The sequence below is a fragment of the Felis catus genome, chromosome C2, assembly GCF_018350175.1.
Source record: "Felis catus isolate Fca126 chromosome C2, F.catus_Fca126_mat1.0, whole genome shotgun sequence".
NCBI lineage: Eukaryota > Metazoa > Chordata > Mammalia > Carnivora > Felidae > Felis > Felis catus.
In genome coordinates, this window is record NC_058376.1 from 8,317,615 (window position 1) to 8,342,270 (window position 24,656).

Sequence of the window (24,656 nt, forward strand, 5' to 3'; positions counted from 1 at the left end):
TCCGCTAGCTCAGGATGCCTTTCACAGCCACTATTGTGTCAGGCACAGTTTGGAGTCATGACTCAGAGCGAGCGAGCGAGCGAGAGAGCCTTTCCTTTATTCAGTGGAAAGAAAGGTACTTTTGTGATACCAGCTCTGCAGGGCTCCCCTTGCTGGATGAGACAAAACCATCTTGTCTTACGTACGTGCAAGAGGGCAGCAAGTTGGGAAGTTTTTTGATTTATTGAGTTTTAGCTGATAATTCGGTCTTGGTAAGTCCCCATTCCCCTGCCTCAAATGTAACACTTTAAAAATGCAACACTTTAAAAATGCGGTTCCTCAAGACACTCCTGAGAGTTTTAACTAAAGGTCTGTCTACGTGTGAGTTCCATGAAGTGCTTAAAAGATGGGCAGACAAGAACCACGTGCAGCCTGGCCGTACTGTGCTGCACGGAGTATCTTTCTACAAAGAAAAACTGTATCTAGTCCTTTGTTATTGGTGCACCTGTTTCAGGCAGTCTGTATACTGAAGGCTTTGGACAGGCCGGTAGGAAGTACTTGTAACAGTGGGGAAGCGTCTAGATTGGAAGGAACCTGCCTGCATAGATGTGAGTCCTCTGGCCAGCTTTCTAGGCTGGGAGCACTTTCACCCTATAAGACCATAAATGCAAAATGCCTTTTTAGCAAGAGTGAGACCATCTCAAACGTTTATTTGGAAATCATATTTATACTCTTTCCAGAATCAGCATCACCGCACTTTCCTGACATGGTAGCTCTTTAATACTGTTTATTTAATAACATAAGCGTATGTTCATTAGAAACCGAATAGAATAGTGTTCAAGTTTCAGTGGCATACTTCTTGTTACTTCCTCCTATGTTCTTTGTTTTTGTTAAAAGATTAATTGTTTGAAATCAAATTGGAGGGCCGCCTGGCTGGCTTAGTTATGGAACATGTGACTCTTGATCTCGGGGTTGTGGATTCAAGCCCTACGTTGGGTGAAGAGATTACTTAAAAAAATAAAATCTTTCAGGGCGCCTGGGTGGCTCAGTGGGTTAAGCATCCATCTTCGGCTCAGGTCACGATCTCACGGTTCGTGGGTTTGAGCCCCAGTGTCGAGCTCTGTGCTAACAGCTCAGAGCCCGGAGGCTGCTTCGGATCCTGTGTCTCCTTCTCTCTCTGCCTCTCCCCTGCTTGCGCTCTCTCAGAAATAACTAGAACATTAAAAAAAAATAATAATAAAACCTTAAGAAAATCATATTAGAAATCTCATTCTTTTCCAGATGTTGCCAGGAAGGGCATGTGGATCTACAGTTGGCCCTTGAACGGCATGGGTTTGAACCGTGCGGGTCCACTTACTTGCGGATATTTTTGTCAGTACATACAGTCCAGTGCTATAAATGTGTTTTCTCTTCCTTGATTTTCCTAATAACATTTTCTTTTCTCTAGCTTACTTTATTGTAAGAATATAGTATATGATACATCTAACAAAATACGTGTTAATCCACTGTTAATATTATCACTCAGGCTTTTGGTCAACAGTAGGCCCTCAGTAGTGATGGTTTTGGGAAGTCACAAGTTACACCTGGGTTTTTGGACTGGCGCCCCTAACTCCCCATTGTTCGTAAGAGTCAACTGTACATAAAAACTTGTGTACTTATGTCCTGCATAGCTGTATGTAAGTTGGAAATTCTTTAAAATGCCGTTAGAGGGCTAACATGTGGTGAATTCTTTTAGTAAGGTGTATACTCTCCCGACCCAACCTTTATTTTGGCCCTAAGATCTTACCCCTGGAGGGTTAACTTCAGAATGCTACAACCTGGAATTCTCTACCTCCCCAAATATCTCACAGATTTCTAAAGATGAGGGGATTTCTTCTTATCCTAACCTTAGATTTATAAGAGCTTATCACCTAGATTCAACATTCATTAGAATTTTGCCACCTTTGTTTCATCTGTATTTCCTTCCTGAATCATTTCAAAGTTAGTTACAGAATCTCGACACTTCATCTAGAGGCACTTCAATGTCCATCTCTGGAAAATAGGGACATTCTCCTACAGAATCACAGTTGACATTTTCACACCTATCAAAATTAACAGGAATTCTCAAATACCATCTCATTCCCGATTCATATTCAAATTTGTCATTGCTTCTTTTGAGAAAATACACTTTAAAAAAAAAGATTTTATTTAATTCATTAAAAAACATTTTTGTAATGTTTATTTTTGAGAGAGAGAGAGAGAGAGACAGAACATAAGCGGGGGAGGGGCAGAAAGAGAGGGAGACCCAGAATCCGAAGCAGGCTCCTGGCTCTGAGCTGTCAGCACAGAGCCTGATGCAGGGCTTGAACTCGTGAACTGCCAGATCATGACCTGGGCCAAAGTCGGACGGGCGCTCAACCCACTGAGCCACCTAGGCTCCCCAATTTAATTTATTTTTAAAAATGTTTATTTATTTTTGAGAGAGAGAGAGTATGAGAGAGTGCGTGGGGAAGGGGCAGAGAGAAAGAAAGAATCCCAAGCAGTGCAGAGCCCACAGTGGGGCTCAAACTCAAAACCCTGAGACCAAGAATCACACGCTCCACCGACTGAGCCAGCCAGGTGCCCCTTGAAAATATACTTCTTGAGCAAAACTAGGATTATGGGTTTTTTAAATCTGCTTTTCATTGATTGGTTGATTCAGTCATTGGGTTTCTAGATGGGTCTTTTGCTAGCCTTCTTGTTTTATTAGCAGAGCAAGTGCCTCCCAGAGTCCACGGTAACCACTTGTGGTCACAGGGCTGGCCTTTGCACCGTTGCCTACCACGCTTACTCTGCAGATTCATGGGCGGTTTACTTTGGGTAGAAGGTGGTGTTAAACTAGATAGAAAGTGTTATTAAACCTAGTAACATCCTCTTTCTCAAATGACGTGGGCACAAAGACATTTTACACTTATAATTTGAATTGTATTGTAGTAACATATTGTAAAAACAGTAAAAACCATAAGACAGAATAAAGGGTTTAAGATGTAGCCAGTATTAAATTCCCAGCTTGCAGGGTCTGGGTTTCCTTGTGACTCCTTAGACGGAGGCTCAGCGGTGTTGGCCCGTCTTCTTCTCAGGCCTGTTCTCACCTTCGTGATTAGATCATGCATACGAGAATCTGCCCGCTTTCCCTAGTTGTCCTTGGTGCGCCTTTTCTTTTAAAAGTTATGTAAATCGTAGGCAAGTTTTATTACGTTTGTTCCACTCATGTGGTCATACTAACAACGTTTTGTCCTATAATAACACAGCATAGAGCAGTATTAACATGTCTGAAATCGCAATTCAAAATTAGTTTATCCAGATGCTAGTCATTCTTTGTCATAGTTCAGAATATCCTTTCTGGGAGTCTGCTTCAAATCTATTGGCAGTCTTCTTTCTTCTTCCTGTTGGCTCTGTGTTTACTGACGGTCATAGAAGATCCAATCTTGCACCTCCTTCTGGAGCCCTGCTCAGTCTGACCGTCCTGACCCCCTCTGACCTGCGGAAACTCCTACCACCTGGACCATTTCTTCACGATTGGGCAAGAGCGCGATAAAGCAAAAAGATCGAGGGCTTTGCAGCAGACAGATCTGGGCTTGAGTTATGTGTTGTGTAAAGATTCAGAGCATGGGTTTTGGCAGCCAGCAGGTGTAAATTCATATCCCACCTCTGTGACCCCGAACAGCCTTCATGACCTCCTCCTAGGGGATTAATGAGGTCTTGGCATGAAGTGCTTAGTTAGCTCAGTGCCTGGCACACGGAATGGTCCAAGTCCGTATTTGTTGAATGATTGAATATAAATGAGGTATTGGTAGCCGTCCTTGCATTATCCTAACAGTTCTATTGGAGTTGTTAGAATTAACTGAGATGGTGCATGTAAAAGAATTAACATAATTCCTGGAACAAAAATCAGCATGTTCCTCTCCTCCGCCTTTCTCCCCACCCTCGCTTGTTAGCATCTGCCCCATGTTACGAATTATTGCCTCCATACTTAAAAACATTCCGTGGCCAGAAGTTGATGCCACTTGTTCTCACTCCTTTGCAAGTTATGGAAATCCAGTTCAAGCTGACTTCGCCTAAAAAAGGTATCAGATCACAGAGCCAGAAGTGCGGGAGGCCAGTTGTGTCTCCGGCTCCGTTGTCTTCTGTGCAGGCCTCATTCTCAGCTGGGTTCTTCCCTGGCCGCGGCAGAGCTGGCTGCTAGCATGTGGCTGGCGTATGATCTACTGGATCGGCACCCCAGCAGAAAGAGTTGTTTCCGACAGTCCCTGTAGCAGGCCTGGCTTACCGGTCACTTCCAGGAGGCTGATGGGAGGTCAGCTCTGCCAAAGCCCTGAGACTAAAAATGAGGAAGGGGAAGTTCCCACTGGGAAAAGAATGCAAGAGACCAGGCAGGTCCGAACAAGATGTCGAACAAAATGCTAGACAGCGTGTGGGCTGTATAGGAGAAAGACAAAACACGTGTGTGCATACACACAGACTACACACATACACACACGTTGTGTGCACACACACGTATACAGATCTAACAGTACCAGGCCTCACTGAGCTTGTCTGGCTGGGGAGACCAGATTGAAATCTCAAAAGAGAATGTGTGTGTGTGTGTGTGTGTGTGTGTGTGTGTGTGTGTGTGTACACACGTATATATACATCCCTTGTCTACAAAGATCTTTATATATAGATACAGATATAGATATAGATCTTTGTAGATCTTTATATATATAAAGATCTTTGTAGACAAGGGATGTTTCTTTAGAAAAATGTTTTAGGGGCGCCTGGGTGGCTCAGCCGGTTAAGCGTCCAACTCTTGGTCTCTGCTCGGGCCATGATCTTACAGTTCTTGAGTTTGAGCCCTGTGTCAGGCTCTGCACTGACAGTGTGGAGCCTGCTTGGGATTCTCTCCCTCTCTCTGCCCTTTCCCTGCTCATGTTCTCTCTCTCCCGAAATAAACAAACAAAATTTTAAAAATGTTTTAATATCCCAGTAACACCTTAAATATATAGCAACTTCTTGTATAATGTGGACAGGTCGTTCATAATAATGTAGCTTCTTGATTCAACCAGGCATGTAGTCCCAGTTATATAAAATATTTTGAACATAATTCTAAAGTTTTTCCTGGATGATTAAAACAGTAGCTGACTTTCTTCACTGTGGGTTATGTGATTTTTTTTTTAGATTAGCATGAAGACAGTGATCATGCTATAGATTTTTGTTACCAGTGTGTCAACCCACAGACAAGAACCATGTGAAGAAACAGTCCCAGGTCAGAGCTCTTAGCTCAGGGACCGGCCCCACAGAGGGGCCCGCTCTCCCTTGGGTAGAACCGGGCCTGTCTTGCAGGAGGTACACAAGCAGTGGCTGGTTCAGAAAAACAGCCCAGGCACAGCAGAGAAACTGAACACGGGTTAAAAGCTAGCGTGATGCCACCTGCCTTACCCGTCCCCGTCACCTTGCACTCAGGGTATGTCTGTGTATTGGCAGATGGGGAATGGCTGAGAGGGAGAATAGTTAAGATCGGCCATGCATCGACCCCTGTGGAAGCTGGCTCCTGGATACATGGGGCGTCTTTATACTCTTCTCTTTACTTTTGCATATGGTCGGCTTTTCCAAAATAAACATTTTAAAAGATTTCCCCTTCTTTATTACTTCTTAAGGTTAAAATATGGAGAGCTAGGGGTGCCTGGGTGGCTCGGTCGGTTAAGCATCCGGCTTCGGCTCAGGTCATGATCTCACGGTTTGTGGGTTTGAGCCCCGCATCGGGCTCTGTGCCGGTGGCTCAGAGCCTGGAGCCTACTTCGGATTCCATGTCTCCCTCTCTCTTTCTCTCTCTCTCTGCTCCTTCCCCGCTCACACTCTGTCTCTCTGTCTCTCTCAAAAATAAATAGACCTGGGGCGCCTGGGTGGCTCAGTTGGTTGAGCGTCCGACTTCAGCCCAGGTCATGATCTCGCGGTCCGTGGGTTCGAGCCCCACGTCGGGCTCTGTGCTGACAGTTCGGAGCCTGGAGCCTGCTTCCGATTCTGTGTCTCCCTCTCTCTCTGCCTCTCACCCGTTCATGCTCTGTCTCTCTCTGTCCCAAAAATAAATAAACATTAAAAAAAATAAATAAATAAAAAATAAAAAATAAATAGACCTTAAAACAGTTAATTGAAAGGTGGAGAGCTAGTTTTGAGGTGCCCTGGAGTCTTAGACCTTGAGCACTGTCACCGCAGAGTCCTCTCTTCGCTAAAGCCGGAACTCCTGGGTGCAGGGTCCGACTCCGATCTTGCTCTGTCACCCGGCGCCGTGCTGTGCACACGGTGCCACGGGCAGCTCGCTTCTCAGGGGCGGTTCGTGAAATGCCAGACGCTGTCCTGGGGCTGCTCATCCTTCCTGTGTGTTTTCTAATCCTCGGGACAAAATAGCTGCCACTTTACTGAGAGCTCCTATGTGCCAGACCCTGTACTAAGTGCGTGTCACACATTATCTCATTCGGCCCTTGCTGCAGGCAGGCACTAATATCCCCATTTTAAAGAGATGACTCCTCTTTAAAGCTCAGACGGGTTGTCTTATTTGTCAGGGTTCACACGCTAAGACAGACAGCTGGATTTAAAGCGGCTTTTGCTTCCAGGTGCACATTCTTTCTGCTCTCTGCCTCTTGTAGGTGAGACTCTGTGCCTTTGCACCAGCGGGTCAACTACGGGGCGGCCGCGGCATCACCCGAAAGTGTGTCTTTGCTTTTGGTCTTTTTATAGAAATGCCTTTACTTTGAGCACTGTCTCCCCCAGTTATGTATATTAGGTTCATATAACACAGTAGTTGGACCACGTTTCCCTGAAAGTTGGCTTTCTTGGGTCTTTGGATAAAGTTCCAAGGTGGAAGCAGACCACACTAAAACGGCATTTTCTTGTCCGATTTCGCCCTCCAGTATACCCTGCGCTGTGACATGAGGCGGTCTCTGTTGGCCAAGGACGTGACGAAGACCTGCGAATTCATCGTTCACTCCGCTGTAAGCTGTGTTTGGGGCTCTGCGCGTCATGATGGGACTCCCCCGTAGGGTCTGGTCTTTTCCCCCGTCTGTAGGCCAAGAAGTTAGCCTGGTGCTGTGTCATGGCTGCTGGGGAAGAGACTCCTGGGTTGGAGACAGGGACGCTAGTGTCTCCTGGCAGGATCAGAACCCTCCAGGGGGCCGTGCCTCCGCTGAGAAACAGCGGGCAGGGGGCCCACCTCTGTCATAGCAAGCAGCAGGCCTGTTTCCGAGGGACGCATCTCTTCTTTTCTCAAGGTCATGACAGCCACACAACCCAGAGCAATGGCCTGCCTCAGACAAGGGATGGTCAGGACCTTACCTTGTTGGCACGCCCAGCGAGAGCACACAGGGACCTTCGGGGTCAGAGTGGGTCGCTTCTCCCAACACTTCCTTTTTTTTTTTTTTTAATACATTTTTTTAAATGTTTTATTCATTTTTGAGAGACATAGACCATGAGTGGGGGAGGGGCAGAGAGAGAGAGGGAGACAAAGAATCCGAAGCAGGCTCTGGGCTCTGAGCTGTCAGCACAGAGCCCAACACGGGGCTCGAACCCACAAACCGTGAGATCACAGCCTGAGCCAATGGCAGACATTTAACTGACTGAGCCACCCAGGCGCCCCTCTCCCAGCACCTTCTGTTACTATTTTGCAGTGACAACATATTCTTTATTTTATTTATTTATTTATTTATTTATTCATTTTTAAAAATTTTTTACAACATATTCTTTAAAATTTCCTTTCACGTGCCCACTGAGGGAACTGGATCCCTCTCCCCTGTGGCTATTGGCGATTCCGGGTGAATTCACGGTAGAGTCCGCAGCCCATCTGTGCTGTTCCTTGGTCATCGTGCAGAGCCTCACGGTGACTGGCCCTGTCCGCCACAGGTGTGACACGTGTGACGGATGTCCACAGCATTGGATTCCCTTGTCTCCCGGGCCTCTCTGCAGGCCGTGTCGTCCTTCCCTTCCCTGGGCTGTGCGCTCACACCTCCAGGTCAGGGCCGGCTCCTGCTTCCTCTAGGCCAGCGCTAGCCTAGCTCCCCCCTTGAATGGCCGCCTAGACTCAGGTTGTAGCGCATCTGCCTTTCATTTGATCCTGAGCAGTTTGGAGACGGAGGTGGCCAAACTGGGGTTCCTGGAGGCGCCCGGGTGAACGGGGTCTGGACGTGTTGGCGCACGTCTGCCTGGGCCGTCCCCGGGCTGACCCGGGAACACCGCTTCTGAGGGCCTCACCGGTCCGGGTAAGGCCCGTGCGTGTGCTCCGTGAGCGAACGGGTTCTGTGGGGCTGCGGGCCGTGTCAAGATGGCACCAAACCGGACAGACGCAGAAGCCACTAGCTTTCCCTGACTTGCTTCCCTTCGCGGGTAATTGCGCAAGGCGCCGCGTCCTGGGGACCCCACACGTTTCCCGTGGTCCCTGCCACGTGCCTTAGTAAATGGGGGCTTCTACAGAGCTCCACGGGGACGCACGTTGCTTTTGTGGAAAATTTGCAATTGTATTTCTTTTGTACTGTTATGAAATGTCCATGGATGTCTTTTAGTAGTGGTTACATAAAAATGTAAGACTTAAATCTCTCGTGCAGAAGATTGGCAAAATCACCGATGTCCTTTATTTCCAACATTTTTGTGATTTTTTTTTTTTAGGACGTCTAACATTTATCATTAACCCCTTATTAAATTTTTAATAATCATTAAGTGTCTTTTAGTGATAATGTATAAAATATTAAAAATATATTATTCTTTTTTTGGAAGTCATGTGATTTAGGTATTTTCCTTTTTTGTATCAAAGGTCTTCACATGGAAGCAAAAAAAAATTTTTTTTTCTTTAATGTGGATTATTCCGTAAAAGAGACATATACCCTTTTTATGTCTTTAACAAAAAGAACCTCCAGCTTTGTGAAGGAGAATAAACCCAAATTCAGCTCCCTGCCCAGAGCCACACTCCAGGCCAGGTCTTCCCTGACCCCTGACCCCCAGCCTGCTCGTGACTGCAGGGCCCTGTCAGAGGTCAGCTCAGGGCGGGCACCAGTGGCAGGGCCGTGTGGGGCTTCCTCCCTGCTCCCGGCAGCTTACCAACACCCAGCCTTCAAGGACCGTGTTTTTGGGGGCGCCTTGTGGCTCAGTTGGTTAAGCGTCCGACTTTGGCTCAGGTCATGATCTCACCGCTCGTGGGTTCGAGCCCCACGTCGGGCTCTGTGCTGACAGGTCGGAGCCTGGAGCCTGCTTCGGGTTCTGTGTCTCCCTCTCTCTCTGCCCCGCCCCTGCTCATGCTCTACCTCTCTGTCTCTCTCAAAAATAAATAAACATTAAAAAACTAATAATAAAAAAAGAACCCTGTTCTTGGAGTGCCTGGCTCGCACAGTTGCTGGAACGTGCAGCTCTTGATCTCAGGGTTGTGAGTTCGAGCCCCATGTTGGGGCTTAAAATCTTAAAAATAAAATCTTAAAAAAAATTACAAAAATAATCCTGTTCTTTTTTACGAACGATTTCATGAGAAGGATAAAACCATGCTGTGATCTCTAGTCGACAAGTTAAATACTCCTTTAAATGCCGTGAGGAAGAATATATCCACTAAAGACTATGTTCATGAACCTATTAATAAGAATATTGTGTAGAATACGCCTTTGGTAAATGAGTAAACTTGGCATTTTGGCTCCTGGCATCTGGTGTCAGTGGCCTTTGGATCCCAGCGCTGGAGCGGAATCTGCCAGGCAGGCCCTCATGAAGCTCGGCGGTGCCGATGGGTTCCGCAGCTGTGTGACGTGGAGGTGACCGTGCTTGGCTGACGATGGCAACATTTATGATTATTTAATGGGAGTGACCCTCCCGGTGGACATTTGGGCGGCTGGGTGGCTCACAGTGCCGGCCTTGGAGCCAGACCACCCGGGTTTGAATCTCGGTTCTGCCACTTGAGACCATCCGAGTTCTCTGTGCCTCACTGTCCTTGTCTGTGAAGTGGGGCCAGTGACCGTAACAGCACCCCGTAGGCTCGTCGCGCTCAGTCAGTAGCACATCAGAGGTACTTGGTGTCAGCTCTTATTCTAAGAGCTTTAACGTGAATACCTTCCAATAATACTACCCTTGGTTCTTACGTCTGATTTTTAATTCCTGGACCTGAAAGGGACCTGATAGGTTAAGAAAGTGGTCCCTCATTTTACAGATGAGGAAACTGAGTCACAGGGGATGAAGAAATGTGACAAAGAGCACAACACTGTCTTTCGGCAGAGCTGTGTTTGTAGAACCCAGGTGAGCTGCCTCGCACTGCCAGCTCCCCCCCGCCGCCCCCCCGCCGCCCCCCGATCCATTCTGCTGCCTTTCGTCTGTTTAAAAACGGAAAGGGAAGTTGGACCCGTGGAACCCTGGGCCTTCAAGCAGCTGATGTTGGTTTTACCTCCTGTTTTAGCCTCAGAAGGGGAAGCTGACCCCGAGCCCTGTGGACTTCACTATCACTCCCGAAACCTTGCAGAACGTCCGAGAGGTACGTGCACTTCCCACTTGAAAGCCAGAGATGTTTTCTTGGTGACTGGACCCCGCAGACAGACCGTTGACCAAGGGTTCCTTCTTTGGGTATGAGGTCATCAGCAAGAGTAACGTTCTGATTATCTCTGTACCCAAAATAGCCTGGATTTTTCGTTTGACTTCTTTTTTTTAACGTTTATTTGTATTAGAGAGTGTGTGTGTGTGCGTGCGCGCGTGAATGTGAGTGGGGGGAGGGGCAGAGAAAGACAGAATCCAAAGCAGGCTCCAGGCTCCAAGCTGTCAGCACAGAGCCCGACTAGGGCCTTGAACTCTCAGACTATGAGATCATGACCTGAGCTGAAGTCGGCCGCTTAACTGACTGAGCCACTCAGGCGCCCCTGGTTTGATTTCTTTTTAAACTCGGTAACTACTTTTCAGAGGCTGCTCCGGGAGCCTGTATGCCCACCATGGTCCCCCCCTCTCCTCCCGGTTCTATTGTGCTGCAGTCAGAGCCCCTTTTCCCTGAGTCCCGACCACCCCCGCACCCCTCACTTCTTAGCTGGCCACCTGCTCTCTTGTCCGAGGGCCTGGCTCTTCTTCCCTGCTGTCGTCCTGCATTCTGCTGTCCGGACCCTGTCATCTGGGTTAAAGGCAGGTCTGGGAGGCCTGGGGCACAGGAGCGGTTATCGGCCTCCCTGGGGAGGCAGGGGTGCGTCCTCAGGTGCCTCTCAGGAAGTCCCTTTACCATCTGGAGGGGACAGGACCCCCATGGCCCGGTTGGCTTGTACTCTCACAGGGATTTGAACATGACTGGACACGTGTAGGGAGTGCAGGTGGTAGTGACAGGCTGAGGCTGTGGCCGCGGCCCGGATCTCACTGCCCTGGTCCCTCCCCGGCCTCGGCTGTTCAGCCCGAGAACTGCCCAGTGGTGTCCCAGTTGGCGCTCATGCTCTTAACTGGTTTGTGTTTCTTAGGAATCTAAACAATACAGAACCAGGTGACAGAACGGGAGAGGGGAGGGGGGCTGAGTAGATCCAAGAGCGTCTTGTAAAGAGCACCCAGCCAGATCCTTTGAACGAGTTTGTTTTGTTCCTTCCATCGTGTCCTGCGTGTACCTTAATGGTACCTTAATGTGTACCTTAATGTTTCTCTTTTTGCCTGGCCTTGGTCTAATTCATTAAGGTCGCAAGGGTTTTTTTTTCTGTTAGCGTACTGTTACTTGCTCCTTTTTTCTCTAACATCCTGTTTCTGTTTTCCTAACAGTTATCCCCAAATGTTCAAACATGCAGAGACAATCATGTGTTTCAGTAACAACACGGAGAACAAGAACCTTCTGCCGGAAGGTTTATAACATTTTCGCATTTTCCTCCTACCACACCCTTGTTTGTTGAAATGGTCTGAAATCTAAGGTCAGGTTTGTCTGTTTCATTTTTCTCAGTGTTAATTAAGCCTCTGTTGGCTTAGAAGCCATTTCTCATAGTTGCCTGAACTATCACAGGCAGGATTTAACTGTCACTACTTCACTGGAGGTGTCACCGTGGTCATCGCTGCCTGTTGCTTCCTCTCCCATTCTCGTGTGTCTTCAGTTTATTTTCTGTGTTGCTGGAGTACATCCTAGAGTCATTCTTTCAGAAAGGGCGAGGAGTGAACTTACATCCTGAGTGTCTAACAGACACACCAGACACTGGAACCCTAGTTTGTCCAGGTCGAAGACTCTGGCTCTAATTTCTTTTGCCCTTAGAACTTGGGAAGTAGCTGCCTGGTGTTCTGGTGCCTCGTGATTCTGATGATGACCTGATCCCCAAATTTGTGCGAGCTCATCTGTGTCTCCTCCCTCTTCCTTACCCAGCCCTGAAAACTTCCAGTATCTCCCCATCCTTAGCATTGTGGAACGTCTAAGCCCTTGCCCGGATTTTGATGTTTCCTTAGTCAATGTGCCTGCTGTCTTTCCTTCAGCTCTGTGACCATCTCTCAGTGTCTCTTAGACGCGTCCCAGCAGAGTCCTCGGCTCGGTCTTCCAGCTCACTGATTTGCTCTTTGGTTGGTATGGAGCCCAGCTATTGAAACGTTTGCTTCGGGCGCCTGGGTGGCTCAGTCGGTTGAGCGTCCTACTTCAGCTCAGGTCATGATCTCACGGTCTGTGAGTTCAAGCCCTGTATCAGGCTCTCTGCTGACAGCTCGGAGCCTGGAGCCTGTTTCGGGTTCTGTGTCTCCCTCTCTCTCTGACCCTCCCCTGTTCATGCTCTGTCGCTCTCTGTCTCAAAAATAAATAAACGTTAAAAATAATAATAAAAATAATAATAATAATAATAAAAGAAACGTTTGCTTCAACGCAGTGTGATTCATTTCCAAGCAGTTCCTCTCGCAAGATAGCGCCTCTTCCTGCAGACACACGGCCCTTCATCTCTCTTCCTGGTGATCCTGTTTGCTGGCGTCGGCCTCTTTTTCTTGCTTTTATTTTCCTCAAGTGTCTATCGGTTTTTGGGTGTCAGCTTATGTTTATATAAACGAGGATCAAACGTGTGTGGCCTTGTTAACCAGACTCTCTGTCCTCAGCCCAAATGATAATCTGTCCTTGTGGTTTTACACACACACCCTACCTGAGGAGCTCTGATGCAGGGGAGGGGCATTCGGCCCTGTGGGCTCTCTTTGAAGGTGTGCAGGTGAAGGTGTCAGAGCCTTGTCGTCCTGCATTGTGGCCGTAAATGGGGACGCTCGCCCAGCCTGCTCTGGGAGCGTCCTGGGTGGGAAGTCCCCCTCGAGGGGGACACGCTGACCCCAGAGGCCGCCGATGGCCAGTTCCGCCATCCCTGTGACTGCCCCGCCCCGACTGCCCCTTCCCCGGGTGGGCCCCACCTCTGACCTCAGGGCTGCCCAGGGCCCGCTGGGAGCACGCGTGTGCAGAGCTCTGTCTTCTAACCGCAGGACGTGGTTCCCTGAGCCGGGAGCTTCACTGTCCGTGCGCTTTTATTCACAGAAACACTTCACCGGGCTGGTCTTTCTCTGTGTAGCTTGTTTTTTTGTTTGTTTGTTTATGCCAACGTCATGTCCCCGGGAGGAGGGGTAAAGTGAATTATTAGTCAGAATCTTTAGCTGGGCGTTGAGAGCTTTTCTTTTTTGCCAGTTGCCTGAAAGAATTTTAATGCAGACTGCTACTGCTTTTTAGTTTTTGGAACAAATAGCCTCTCTGTAGTTATTTTTAGAACTTTGTCTTGAATCAAGTCTTTTTTTAGAGCTCTCTGCCCTTGGGGCCAGCAGGTGCGGGTCCCTGCACCCCAGTTCCGGCGCTGCCCGACAGGGGAGACCAGTCACGGCCACTGCTGGCCCCTGAGGTGTGGCTAGTCTGAACTGAGATGAGCTCTGGGTGTCAGGTCCTGACTGGATTTCAAAAAGAAAGAGAATATAAATGTAATTAAAAAAAAATTTTTTTTTAACGTTTATTTATTTTTGAGACAGAGAGAGACAGAGCATGAACAGGGGAGGGTCAGAGAGAGAGAGGGAGACACAGAATCTGAAACAGGCTCCAGGCTCTGAGCTGTCGGCACAGAGCTCGACACAGGGCTCGAACTCACAGACCATGAGATCATGACCTGAGCCAAAGTCGGACGCTTAACCGACCAAGCCACCCAGGTGCCCCTAAATGTAATTTTTAATATTGATTATATGTGGAAGGGAGAGTTTGGACCTTTTGGTTGGTTTTAGCTGTTTCCTTTTACTCCTTAAAATATAGCTACTAGGAAATTTTAAATTACATAGGTGGTTCCCATTTTGGCTGCATTTTGTTTCTGTGAGACAGCAGTGCTCCAAACTCCACTTTAGTAACTGGGACCAGCGAGGTGAAGGCTTCTCGAACAGCTACCTCTGTTTATATCCACTTCCCACAAGAAATCATCATCCACCTGTGACCAGGTTCTTAGGTCTACAGAGGAAGCATCCAAAAGGTTTAGTCAAGCATTGATGACAATGGTTTTCTTTAAATGCCCTTGAGGGGTGCCTGGGTGGCTTAGTTGTTTGAGTGTCTGGCTCTTGATCTCAGCTCAGGTCTTGATCTCAGGGTCATGAGTTCAGGCCCCGCATTGGGCTCTGCACTGGGAATGAAGCCTACTTAAAAAAACAGTAAATAAATAAAAAATAAAACTAAATGTAAAAAATTCTTTAAATGTCCTTGAAATAAATGCCTTCGCTTTTCAAAATTGCATAATTGGGAGCATAGCATTTTTTTTTTTAATGTTTATTTTAGGGAGAGACAGCATGAGCAGGGGAGGGGCAGAGAGAGAGGGAGACAATCTGAGGCGGGCCCCAGGCTCTGAGCCGTCAGCACAGACCCCGACACGGGGCTCAAACCCACAAACCCTGAGATCGTGGCCTACGCCAAAGTCCAACGCTTAACCGAATGAGCCACCCAGGCCCCAATAACTGTTGATTATTTTTTTTAAACCTTTTGGGTGTATGTGTGACCGGTTGTCCGTGGCCCTTACACGCTCTCGGCAACTTCCTCGGGCGTTTTCGGGTCGTGTTGCTTGGCAAGAAGGGGCTTTCCAGGTCTGATCCAGGCGATCGGGACAGCTCCGAGGGAGCCGGCCGTTCTGTGCGGGCCGTGTGGACGCCTGGTGTCTGCGGGCAGCTGTTGAGTCATTCAGTCTGTTAGCTGACTCGGCCGTGGGTTTTACGAAAACTACCCAGCTTTGTGTTCGGTTTTTATCTGCACCGAGTGACTGACTGTGGCGTGATCTCCCTTGGCACCTTCGTCCCTGACGCCTTGCTTCTGTTCGTCGTAGAGAGCCCTGCTCCCCAAGTTTCTCATCAGGGGCCATCTCAGCTCAACCAGCTGTGTCATCACGCAGCCGCTGACGGGCGAGCTGCTGGTCGAGAGCTCGGAGGCCGCCATCAAGAGCATAGAGCTGCAGCTGGTCCGCGTGGAGACGTGCGGTAAGGGCCCTGCGGCCGGCGTGCCGAGGGGGCAGCGGGCGGAAGGGCGCGCCTCCCGCTTCCCGGCCGTGTCCGTGTGAGAAGGCGCCACGCGGAGGGAGGCAGCTCGAGTCGCGTGGGGCAGACGGCAGCGCTGGGTGAGCGGGGTGACACAGGTGCTCACGGAGTCCCCGGGGTCTCTCGCTCGGCCCGTTTGGACACCCGCCGTGTCCTGACCGCTCGGCGGCCCGCCTCCCCCAGGGTGTGCCGAAGGATATGCCCGAGACGCCACGGAGATTCAGAACATTCAGATCGCCGACGGAGATGTTTGCCGGAGCCTGTCTGTCCCCATATACATGGTCTTCCCCCGGCTGTTCACCTGCCCTACGCTGGAGACCACCAACTTCAAAGTGGGTAAGCGCGCTGGCTCCCTGCCCCGGGCCTGCCGGGGTTCTCCCGCGAAGGCGGGGCCCGCAGAAGGGCCGCCGAGTGCCTGAGGCCCAGACCCTCACGGGTCTGCTTGGGGCGGGCTCGGCCCAGAGCACCCAGTCCTCCGGCCACTCAGCAGGAGCTCCCCGAGAGGCTGCCGTGCCAGCCCTGACCGTACACGTGAGCGGCGCCGGCCCTCCACGGGGAGACAGCGTGGCCCTGTCGCCGTGGGGCGGGGACCGTGGGTTCGAGAAGGAAACTAGCACAGCGGGGAGCAAGCTCGCCGTGTGCGTGAGGAGGTCAGGCAGGCTCCTCTGATAGGCTGGCATTTGGGGGAGACTCGGACGTGACCGTCAGTGTGATCACCGTGAAGGCTGCTGCCTTCCACCAGCTGGCGGCGTCTTGGTCATTTTCCGTGACGAATATTTGTGAAGCCCCTCGAGTGCTTTTACCTGCCGTGTGACATCATAACAAGCACGTCGTGGGGTCAGGACATCCGCGGCAGGAGCAGAGGGCGCCAGACTCCACTGTTTGCCAAACACGTACAAGGACGGCGACGTCTGCTAAAGACAGCGTGGGGTCAGATCTGACCCGAGCTAAGCTGCTGTGACTTTTTTTTTTTAATTAAAAAAAAAATGTTTTTTTAACGTTTACTCATTAGTGAGAGAGAGAGAAAGAGACTGAGCATGAGCAGGGCAGGGACAGAGAGAGAGGGAGACACAGAGTCCAAAGCAGGCTCCAGGCTCTGAGCTGTCAGCACGGAGCTCGACGCGGGGCTCAAACTCCCCAACCGTGAGATCATGACCTGAGCTGAAGTTGGACGCCCAACAGACTGAACCACCCAGGCGCCCTGCCGCTGTGACTTTTCTCACAAAACATGTGTATGATTATCAAATAGCTGGTGTGTGCCCACAGCAGAGCGGGCAGGGCGCCAGGGGCTGGAGTGCAGAGCGAGCGCCCTCCGCTGCCCGCTTCCCCCCGCAGGTGCCCCCCGGCGACCAGCGTCAGGCCCCCGGCACGCTGCCCACGGCGTCCTAAAGGCCGTGTTTTACTTCAGCGTACTTTGATTTTAAGCCCGAAGGAGGAGCTTATCTGTTGCTTTCTCACTTGGTTTTTCTACATAAACTTCAAGAGCTCTAAACGTTTTTGTTCTTCTGTGCTGTATTTTAAGCACCTAACTTCTTGCATGCTGTTTCTATCAGATTTAGAAAGTGTCCATATAACATGTCACGCGAGCCTGCGATTCTTCCGTATAAATCACGCCCTCAGTCCTTCAGCCGGGACAGCAGTAATGCTCTTCAGACCCGATTGTGAATTTCGTGTGGTTTGGGGCTGACAGGCTCCCGGACACCGGTAGGGACTTGGTGGGGCTCACAGGCCGCCGGACACGGCTGGTCGGGAGCGCACGCAGCAGAGGGAGGGCCCGATGGCTGGGCCCCGCAGCTCCCGTGGGCCCTGGAGTTGCCGTCCATGGGCCCGGCTGAGGTGAGGCTCCGGGCGTCTGGCTGGGGGGTGGGAGCGAGCTGTCCGTCCCAAGTGTGCAGCGGTACCCGCGTGCGCCCCCTTCAGCTTTGCTGGTGCTGACCACACGTGACCCAGTGCTCTGTCGGGCCCGGGGCCTCCCGCGGGGACCGGCTCAGGGCCCCGGAGCCTGGGCGGAATGGCTGTTCTGCCCCGTGTTCTCTGCCGTGAGGAAAACCAGCACCAGCTCCCTGACCTGGGCCTTCCCGGCCTGCCGGGCGTCCAGCCACGCCGTGCCCCCTCCAGGGAGGACGCAGGGGGGCGGGGGGAGGGGGGAAGACGATGGCCACCAGAGTCCCAGCAGGCCGTTCGAGTGCCGTGGCGATCTTCACCATGAGGAGAGAGACGGGGGCACTGCTAGCTCACAGCTCCTGCCAGGGCCGCCCCCTCCCCCCCCCCCAGGAAGGCAGACAGACACCCTCGGGGACACTATCCTCAGGACTCCAGCCACGAGGGCCGTGGGCGAGGTGACTGCAGAGCCCCTTCCCCAGCCGAGCTGCCTTGGTGCTTGGCCCTGGCCTCTTGGCACGGAGCTCCCCGCTCACACACACCGCTTTTGCCGTCGTCAACGAGAGACCGTTGTTTGAACCGGCGTCTGGGGCGAATTAACCCCTCCCGCAAAGAACAACAGTGAAACCGCAGTCTCTCATTTGGGGCGGGAGACCGGGACCCACACAGCCGGCCAGTTCCCAGTCGGTTCTTCCATGGAGAACTGTTGGGAAGGAAAAAAAAAAAAAAAAAAGCAAGACTATGAATGAGCAGAAAGGATTCTAGAAGATTCTCTCTGGTAAGGACAGAGGATGAGGAAAGTGTGGTTGAGAAGCTGACCTCTTCCTGTTCCAAGGAGAGAAGACAAATTCCCCTAGAGAGAGTCCTCCCCGGTTCCCCTGGAAGCTGAGGGTGACCGTCGCGGGTCGCGGGCACAGAAGCCCCCAGGGCTGCCTGTGCGCCCCTCACCTTCAGAGCCGGGCGGTGGGCGTGTGGCCTCTGCTGCGGGGGCAGGTGAGTGTGACGCCCGTTCTTTCTTTTCTCAGAATTTGAGGTTAACATCGTTGTGCTTCTCCACCCCGATCACCTCATCACCGAGAACTTTCCGCTGAAGCTGTGCAGGATGTAGCCCAGGAGCGGGCAGTGTGGACGGCGGGAGCGGCGGGGCGGAAATGCGGCTGGGGGGCCGACCCACGGGAGCCGAAGCCCGCAGCTTGTGCTTCCTTTCTCGATGAATCTGTGTCGGAAACGGAGCTGACCCCCGACCACAGTCACCGTGAAGCTTCTGCTTCCAGTGCTCGCCTCTCGTCAGACCTCTTCTTTAAGACTCCACAGGACTCCGTTGTTTTTGGCCAGATCGCTTGGCAGAAAGCAAAACTTCCTGGGACTCCTGACTTAACTGCCCCCTTGTAGAGGCAGTAAAACTACAAACAGCCGTTTGTGCTTGGCCGGAAAGTGGGATCCCGGAGGCCGAGGAAACCCTCCGCACCGAAGACTCCCCCGCAGCAAAGCAGCTTCGCCGGATGGTCACGGGCAAGCGGCCGGCTTACGACGTTTGTGGGTTCCGCCCGCGCGGGGCTGCGGGGGCGGGGGCTGCGGGGACGGGGGCTGCGGGGACGGGGGCTGCGGATCATCCGCGCGGGGCCGCAAGGCGGCATCCCCTAGAACGGTGTAGCATTTTTTCCCGACTCTGTTCTGTAGTCCTTTTGTAACATTTTTCATAACAACTTCCAAGTTTTGAGGGAACTGGAATAAAGCGTCCCTTCCTGGCACGGGGGGAAAAAACGTCTGTCTGCACCTGTTGTTGCTGGGTGGGTTCCGAATGGCAGGAGACCTGTGCCGGGGGCAGTAGGCGAAGACCCCTCTGCGGTGGGTGGTGCTGGGAAAATGCCCGGGACGTGATGAACTTGGCCTGCCCCCAAGCCCGTGACGGAGGTGCGTTCGTAAAGCCACGTGGCTCGCGGAATGTGAGCCTGTTGCGACGCGTTTCTTCCGTCTGATCCTGCCATTGTTGCTGTTGGTCCGCAACGAACAGGCCTCAGAAATAAGCCGTGTGCCTCGCACGTTCCCTGGCCTCCCTGACGGTCCCTCCGCCCGGTCAGGCCTGAGCAAGGCGGCCGGCTGACCCCCCCCCCCACCACCCCGCACCCCGGCCACGCCGCTCTCTTCCGCGACGGCGTCCCGCGACGGGTGAGGCCCAGGACGCTCACGCCTGAGTCAGGCACCGCCTTATCCTGGGGCTTCGCCAGCGAAGCTGACAGCGCTTATCCACGGAGTCATTCCGAAGCTGGCTCCCAGAGAACGCATTTCCGGTTTGTAAATCGCCCTTTATGCTCAGGTGACGTTAATAATTGTCTTTGATGATGTGTTTAGAGTATCAGAAGACAAAGAGGCCATACTTTCTGGGAAAGGCAGAAGTCATTTTTAGTGAAAAAAGAAAAAAGCTAAATAAGAATTTTGAGAAAAGGTTTGGAATGTATGTTGCTATAGAATTTCTTTAGTTGACCGGTTTTATGGATATAAATATGACGACTGCCCTTCTTAGGGGCTATTAACTCAAGACCTGCCGGCAGCCTGGCCGCTTTGATTTTCATCTCATTGGATCCCGAGTGGCCCAGGCAAGGGCCTCAGGCTGGCCATCTCCTTCCCCTTCCTGGCCAGACACCTCCCGTGGCTTTTTAAGGGAAACACAGATGTGTAAATATCTCGGACAGCGGCAACCGCCCGGCTACTGTCCTGGCTGGCTGGGGCCGGGGTATCCGCCGTCAGGTGCCCGGGGCTGCCAAATTCGCCCGTTAGAGCAAGAGCAGAGGAGGGGGAGGGGAAGGAAAGAATCTGAACCGTGAGCGTCTACCTGTATTAATTTGGAAACGCCCCTCGAGGCAGGAACGCACTTCGGCCGTCAGAGATCGGCAGGCGAGGGGCCTGGCTCCAGTTCTCGGCCATGTTGTAAGTTCCGGCGTAAAGGCAAGAGGTAGATCAGAAATAGGTGTGAAAAAGCCAAAGCGTTTGTGCCTGAATTCGTCCAGTCGATGTCCTGAGCCTACCTGCTCTGGTAGCTGGTGGGGAAGAACACCCTGGTGCCCTGTCTGCCCCCACCATTGGAATCTCATAATTCCCAGTCTGGGTCTGAATTCTCCTCTTAAAACTTCGGGGGTGGGGGGGTGCGGTTGGCGCCTGGGTGGCTCCATCAGTTAAGCTAAACGTGGTTTCCCTGTTCATGAGTTCGAGTCCCACATCAGGCTGACGGCCTGCTTCAGATCCTCTGTCCCCCGCCCCTCCCCCACTTGTGTGCACCTGCGCATGTTCTCTCTCTCTCTCTCTCTCAAAAATAAATAAACGTTTAAAAAAGTATTTAAAAAACTTTGGGGGAGAAGATTACCTCCACGTGCAGGCAGAGATGCGGGCTGTGGCAGATGGCTACACTCTGGGATCCCACGATCCCTTTCAGAATTTTTTTTCTGAAATAATGTGCTTCCATGAACCCAAGGCCACCTGAGTAGGGACTGACTTCCAACTCCTTTGCTGCTCGGTGTGGTTGTGTGATGAGGTGGCCGTGGGCCCAGGAGCAGCCTGCCGCCCAGCCCAGCCTAGCCGGAGCTCAGCACCCTCGGGGATGGCGGAGAAGCGGGACACCCGTCCCTGAACGTGTAAGAACAGCTCACCTCCCCACCCTCTGTGGCCACAGGAGGAAGGAAGGGACACCTCTCCAGACCCCCAGATTGCCGGGAGGCTTGGCAGCCCAACCCCACCCCAGAGTGGGTGGCGGGAAGGGCAAGAGCCCCACACCGGGGCCTGGGCCTGGTAGGGCCGGAGGTACCCACGCGTGTGCAACAAACATCTTCGTGACCCTCCGAGCTGCGAGATGGCTTCGAGGCTCTCAGGGGTCCAGAACCCTGCTTGGGTCGGCTGGCCAAGTGCCAGGATGGGTGGAAGCCCAGTACCCCTGGGAGCCGCCATCACCACCCATCGGGTGGCCATGCCCAGCCCCACCCAGGAAAACCTCCCTGACCCGAGTGGAAGGACCCAGGGCTGGTTTTCACGGTTACTGGTCAGTCGATTAAAAGGACTGAGTTGCTGGTTTCCCCGGAGAGAAGGGCCGGCTTAGCACCAAGAGTGAATTCAGGGAAGACAGCTGCACGGCATCCTTGTATCCTCCGCTTTGGGGGGAGAGCTGCAGCGGGCTCGCGAGGGTGGGCTCGAGGGTCTTGAGCCGGCCCCGACCCGTCCTTGAACCTTGTCAGGAGGTGCTGCCTCCGGCAAGGCTCCTCCTTTCCCTCCAGAGGGTGCGCCTTGAGCTGCCTGCTCGGGGTGGGGGTGGGGGGTGCTCAACCCTGGCGCTTCTGAGTCACTGGATGTTGAGATACCAGCCGTGGGGGCGCCTGGGTGGCTCAGTCGGTTGAGCGACTGGCTCAATTTCGGCTCAGGTCAGGATCTCACAGTTTGTGGGTTCGGGTCCCGAGTCGGGCTCTGTGCTGACGGTGAGGAGCCTACTTGAGATTCTCTCTCTCCCTCTCACTCTGCCCCTCTCTCTCAAAATAAATCAATAAACTTAAAAAATTAAAAAAAAAAAAAAGACCAGCGGTGGCTCTGGGTCTAATGGGAGTAGGAGATACGTGAGCATTTGTTGTCGTTTAGGATCTGGCCCCGTCGACAGTGCTGTGCACGTATCATTTAGCCGAATGGTGATCCTCGGAGGAGGGAACGGTTACTCTCCGCGTGGCTGATGGAGGGATCAGAATTGACGGAAGGCAACGCCCACGCCTCCCCGCCTCCCGGGGGAGCTCTGTTTAACGAGGTCCAGTTTTACCTGCGCCAAACCCCGGGCCACCCTCACCTCGCTCGGTGCGGGCCTCGCTGTGCCACGTCAGCGACATGCTTTTCTGCCCTTTTCCTCCTGTTCCCCATCCCACGTTGGCTGTGTCCCCGTGTCGGCCGAGGGGAGCTCAGGGCTCTGCTGCCTTTGTTCTCAGTGATGGCCTCCGTTTTGATGAGGTGAATCAAAGGAAGATGAAATCAGGAGACAGGAAATCGTTTGCAGCTGGATGCCGTTAAGGAGTGAGGTGAGTGACAGAAGACCCACAAATCCAAGACAAGTCGTACTCTCGTCCTGATTTCCTTTCTGGAAAGTGAAAACGTCAGGGAATGTTCTCGGCCAGTTCAGCCCACTGTAGTGTCTTGTAGTAATGACCTCACAGTGGCCTTGTTGAGGGGGTTCTGTTATCCCCACTTCGCAGCTAAGCAAGCTGAGGCCCAGAGAAGCTGTGAGCTGCCCGAGCCACATCGCTCTGTAGGTTTCCTGGCCCGATCATCCGCCCCCACGGCCCCGACTTCCCACACCAAGAGAGAATTAGAATAGCCATTGCCAAAGACGCACGTGATCTTGTTCGTGGGGGGCCACCTGTTCTTCGTGCACCCCTGCTGTCAAAGCCACTCTTCGTAATTGCCACTGGTTGTCAAAGAGGCAGAAGAAAGTTTTGTGTGGAGAAACCTCTGTCCATGGTCAGGCTCATCCAAGCTAACGGATGTTGGGACCAGCGTAGAGCTGAAAAGTCACAAGGCAGGGCAACTGCTTGGGAAAATGCTCCGGGAAGAGAAGGCCACTTTTGGGCGAGAACAATTCTGGAACGCCAAGGTGGGCAAAACTAGACACTCGGGCAGAAAAAAAGTGTGTGCGTGTGGGTCCAAGAGGTGGAGGTGAGAGTAAGTCTCCTGGGTCAGTGTCTTCACTCTGACCACCAAAACCTATTTATACTCGAGACTGTCAAGAGTGGCTGGAATAGTCAAAGAACGTGACTTTACTAAGAAACCTAAGGGTACCTAGTTTACAGACTCAAAGCTGACCCATCTACACTTAACACAAAATGCAGTGAAGTGATGGAGGGAGTAAAGGCAAACCGGAGTGATAGCTCAGTGAGGAGTCGTGACACATAGTTCTGCTTTCCTGAGAATGTCGCTGGTAGAATGGGGCCACCTCGACCCCCGCCAGGTTAGGCAGGAGTCCAAGTGCTGCGGGGTTTTTCACATCCAAACCCAGCCAGGCCCTCTGAAACCCTGCATTAACATACAAGAAGCATACTCTGGAGGTTTTAAGTACTTAGGAAAGTACAAGACATCATTTGCACTTGTGTCTGCAAGACTGTTGTCAGATTTTGGGAGCACCCCCTTGACCAAGACCAAGGGGGCGGAAAAACCAAAATATTGGATTGCCTGTGATCGGCATCAACTGTCACTTGCTCCAGCGATGCCTCTGTTTGGTTCCCTTGGCAACATCCAGCAGGGGCAGGAGGCTGGGGTTCCCTGAGGTAGGGTTTGTTAAACAAGTGCTCTGTGAGATGGGATGTTGTCACTTCCTTTCTCAGGGGTCACCCATCTGGGGGACAAAGGACTAGAGCTTCAGAACCATCACTTCTGGGTCTTATGTGATGGGATGGGACCGGCTTTCCTGTTTTAGACCAGCAGCCACTGATCAGGCCCCCTGAGGGAGGCTGGGCCAGCAGCCCAGACATATTGCTGCTTGATGCACCAAGAAAAGGGTACGTACAGACTTAGTTGACGAAAGGTTGTGGAAAAGAGCAGAAAACTAAAATCAAGTATTCATTTTAATTTTTTAAATGTTTATGTTTTAATTTTTTTAATGTTTATTTTTGAGAGAGAGAGAGCGTCAATGGGGGAGGGGCAGAGAGAGAGAGAGAGAGAGACAGACAGACAGACAGAATCAGAAGCGGGCTCCAGGCTCTGAACTGTCAGCACAGAGCCCGACGTGGGGCTCGAACTCATGAACCGTGAGATCATGACCTGAGCTGAAGTTGGACACTTAACCAACTGAGCCATCGAGGCACCCCTCGTTTTAGTTTTAAAATAGTTTTCAACATCAAAATGTATTAAAACACAAAACACAAAAACAGGTAATTTCAAGAGATGAGTATTGATTCCCTGAAGTGTTTACCACCATCTTCCTTTATATCTTACAGAAAATAAATATTTTTTTAATGCATGGAAGATTTGCAAAAATCAGGTATACATTCTTCCAAAAAAGAAAGAAAATCTCAATAAAATGTTAATAAGTAGAAATTGCCCAAGCCACACAGTCTACCATATTGCAATAAAATTAGAAATTAATACCAAAAGAAAAATTCAGTATAACCATTTGTAAATTTTATAACATTCTTCAGAAAGAAAATCAGAACTTTACTTGCAGACCTTTTAAAATTTAATGAAAATGAGGGGCGCTTGGGTGGCTCAGTAGGTTAAGCATCTGACTTCTGCTCAGGTCACAATCCCATGGTTCATGGGTTTGAGCCCTGAGTTGGGCTCTGTGCTGACAGCTCAGAGTCTGGGGCCTGCTTCAAATTCTGTATTTCCCT

At 51.4% G+C, this 24,656-nt stretch overlaps 1 protein-coding gene across 3 annotated transcripts in view; it reads left to right on the forward strand.

Annotated features, from left to right (window-relative positions):
• The window catches only part of VPS26C (VPS26 endosomal protein sorting factor C), a 51,087-nt gene extending 27,128 nt beyond the window's left edge, over window positions 1-23,959 (forward strand). The window contains exons 4-8 of one of the 3 annotated variants that reach the window (XM_019839392.3): window positions 6,885-6,965; window positions 10,388-10,462; window positions 15,222-15,372; window positions 15,613-15,765; window positions 21,928-23,952. In XM_019839392.3, coding sequence (XP_019694951.1) covers window positions 6,885-6,965; window positions 10,388-10,462; window positions 15,222-15,372; window positions 15,613-15,765; window positions 21,928-22,016 — 549 coding nt within the window. In that variant the 3' untranslated portion in view covers window positions 22,017-23,952. Of the gene's footprint in view, window positions 1-6,884; window positions 6,966-10,387; window positions 10,463-15,221; window positions 15,373-15,612; window positions 15,766-18,335; window positions 19,079-21,927 lie in introns of those variants that run through there. The other 2 variants (XM_011285771.4, XM_045036612.1) reach the window with 2 other exon arrangements.
• The last annotated feature ends 697 nt before the right edge of the window (window positions 23,960-24,656 follow it).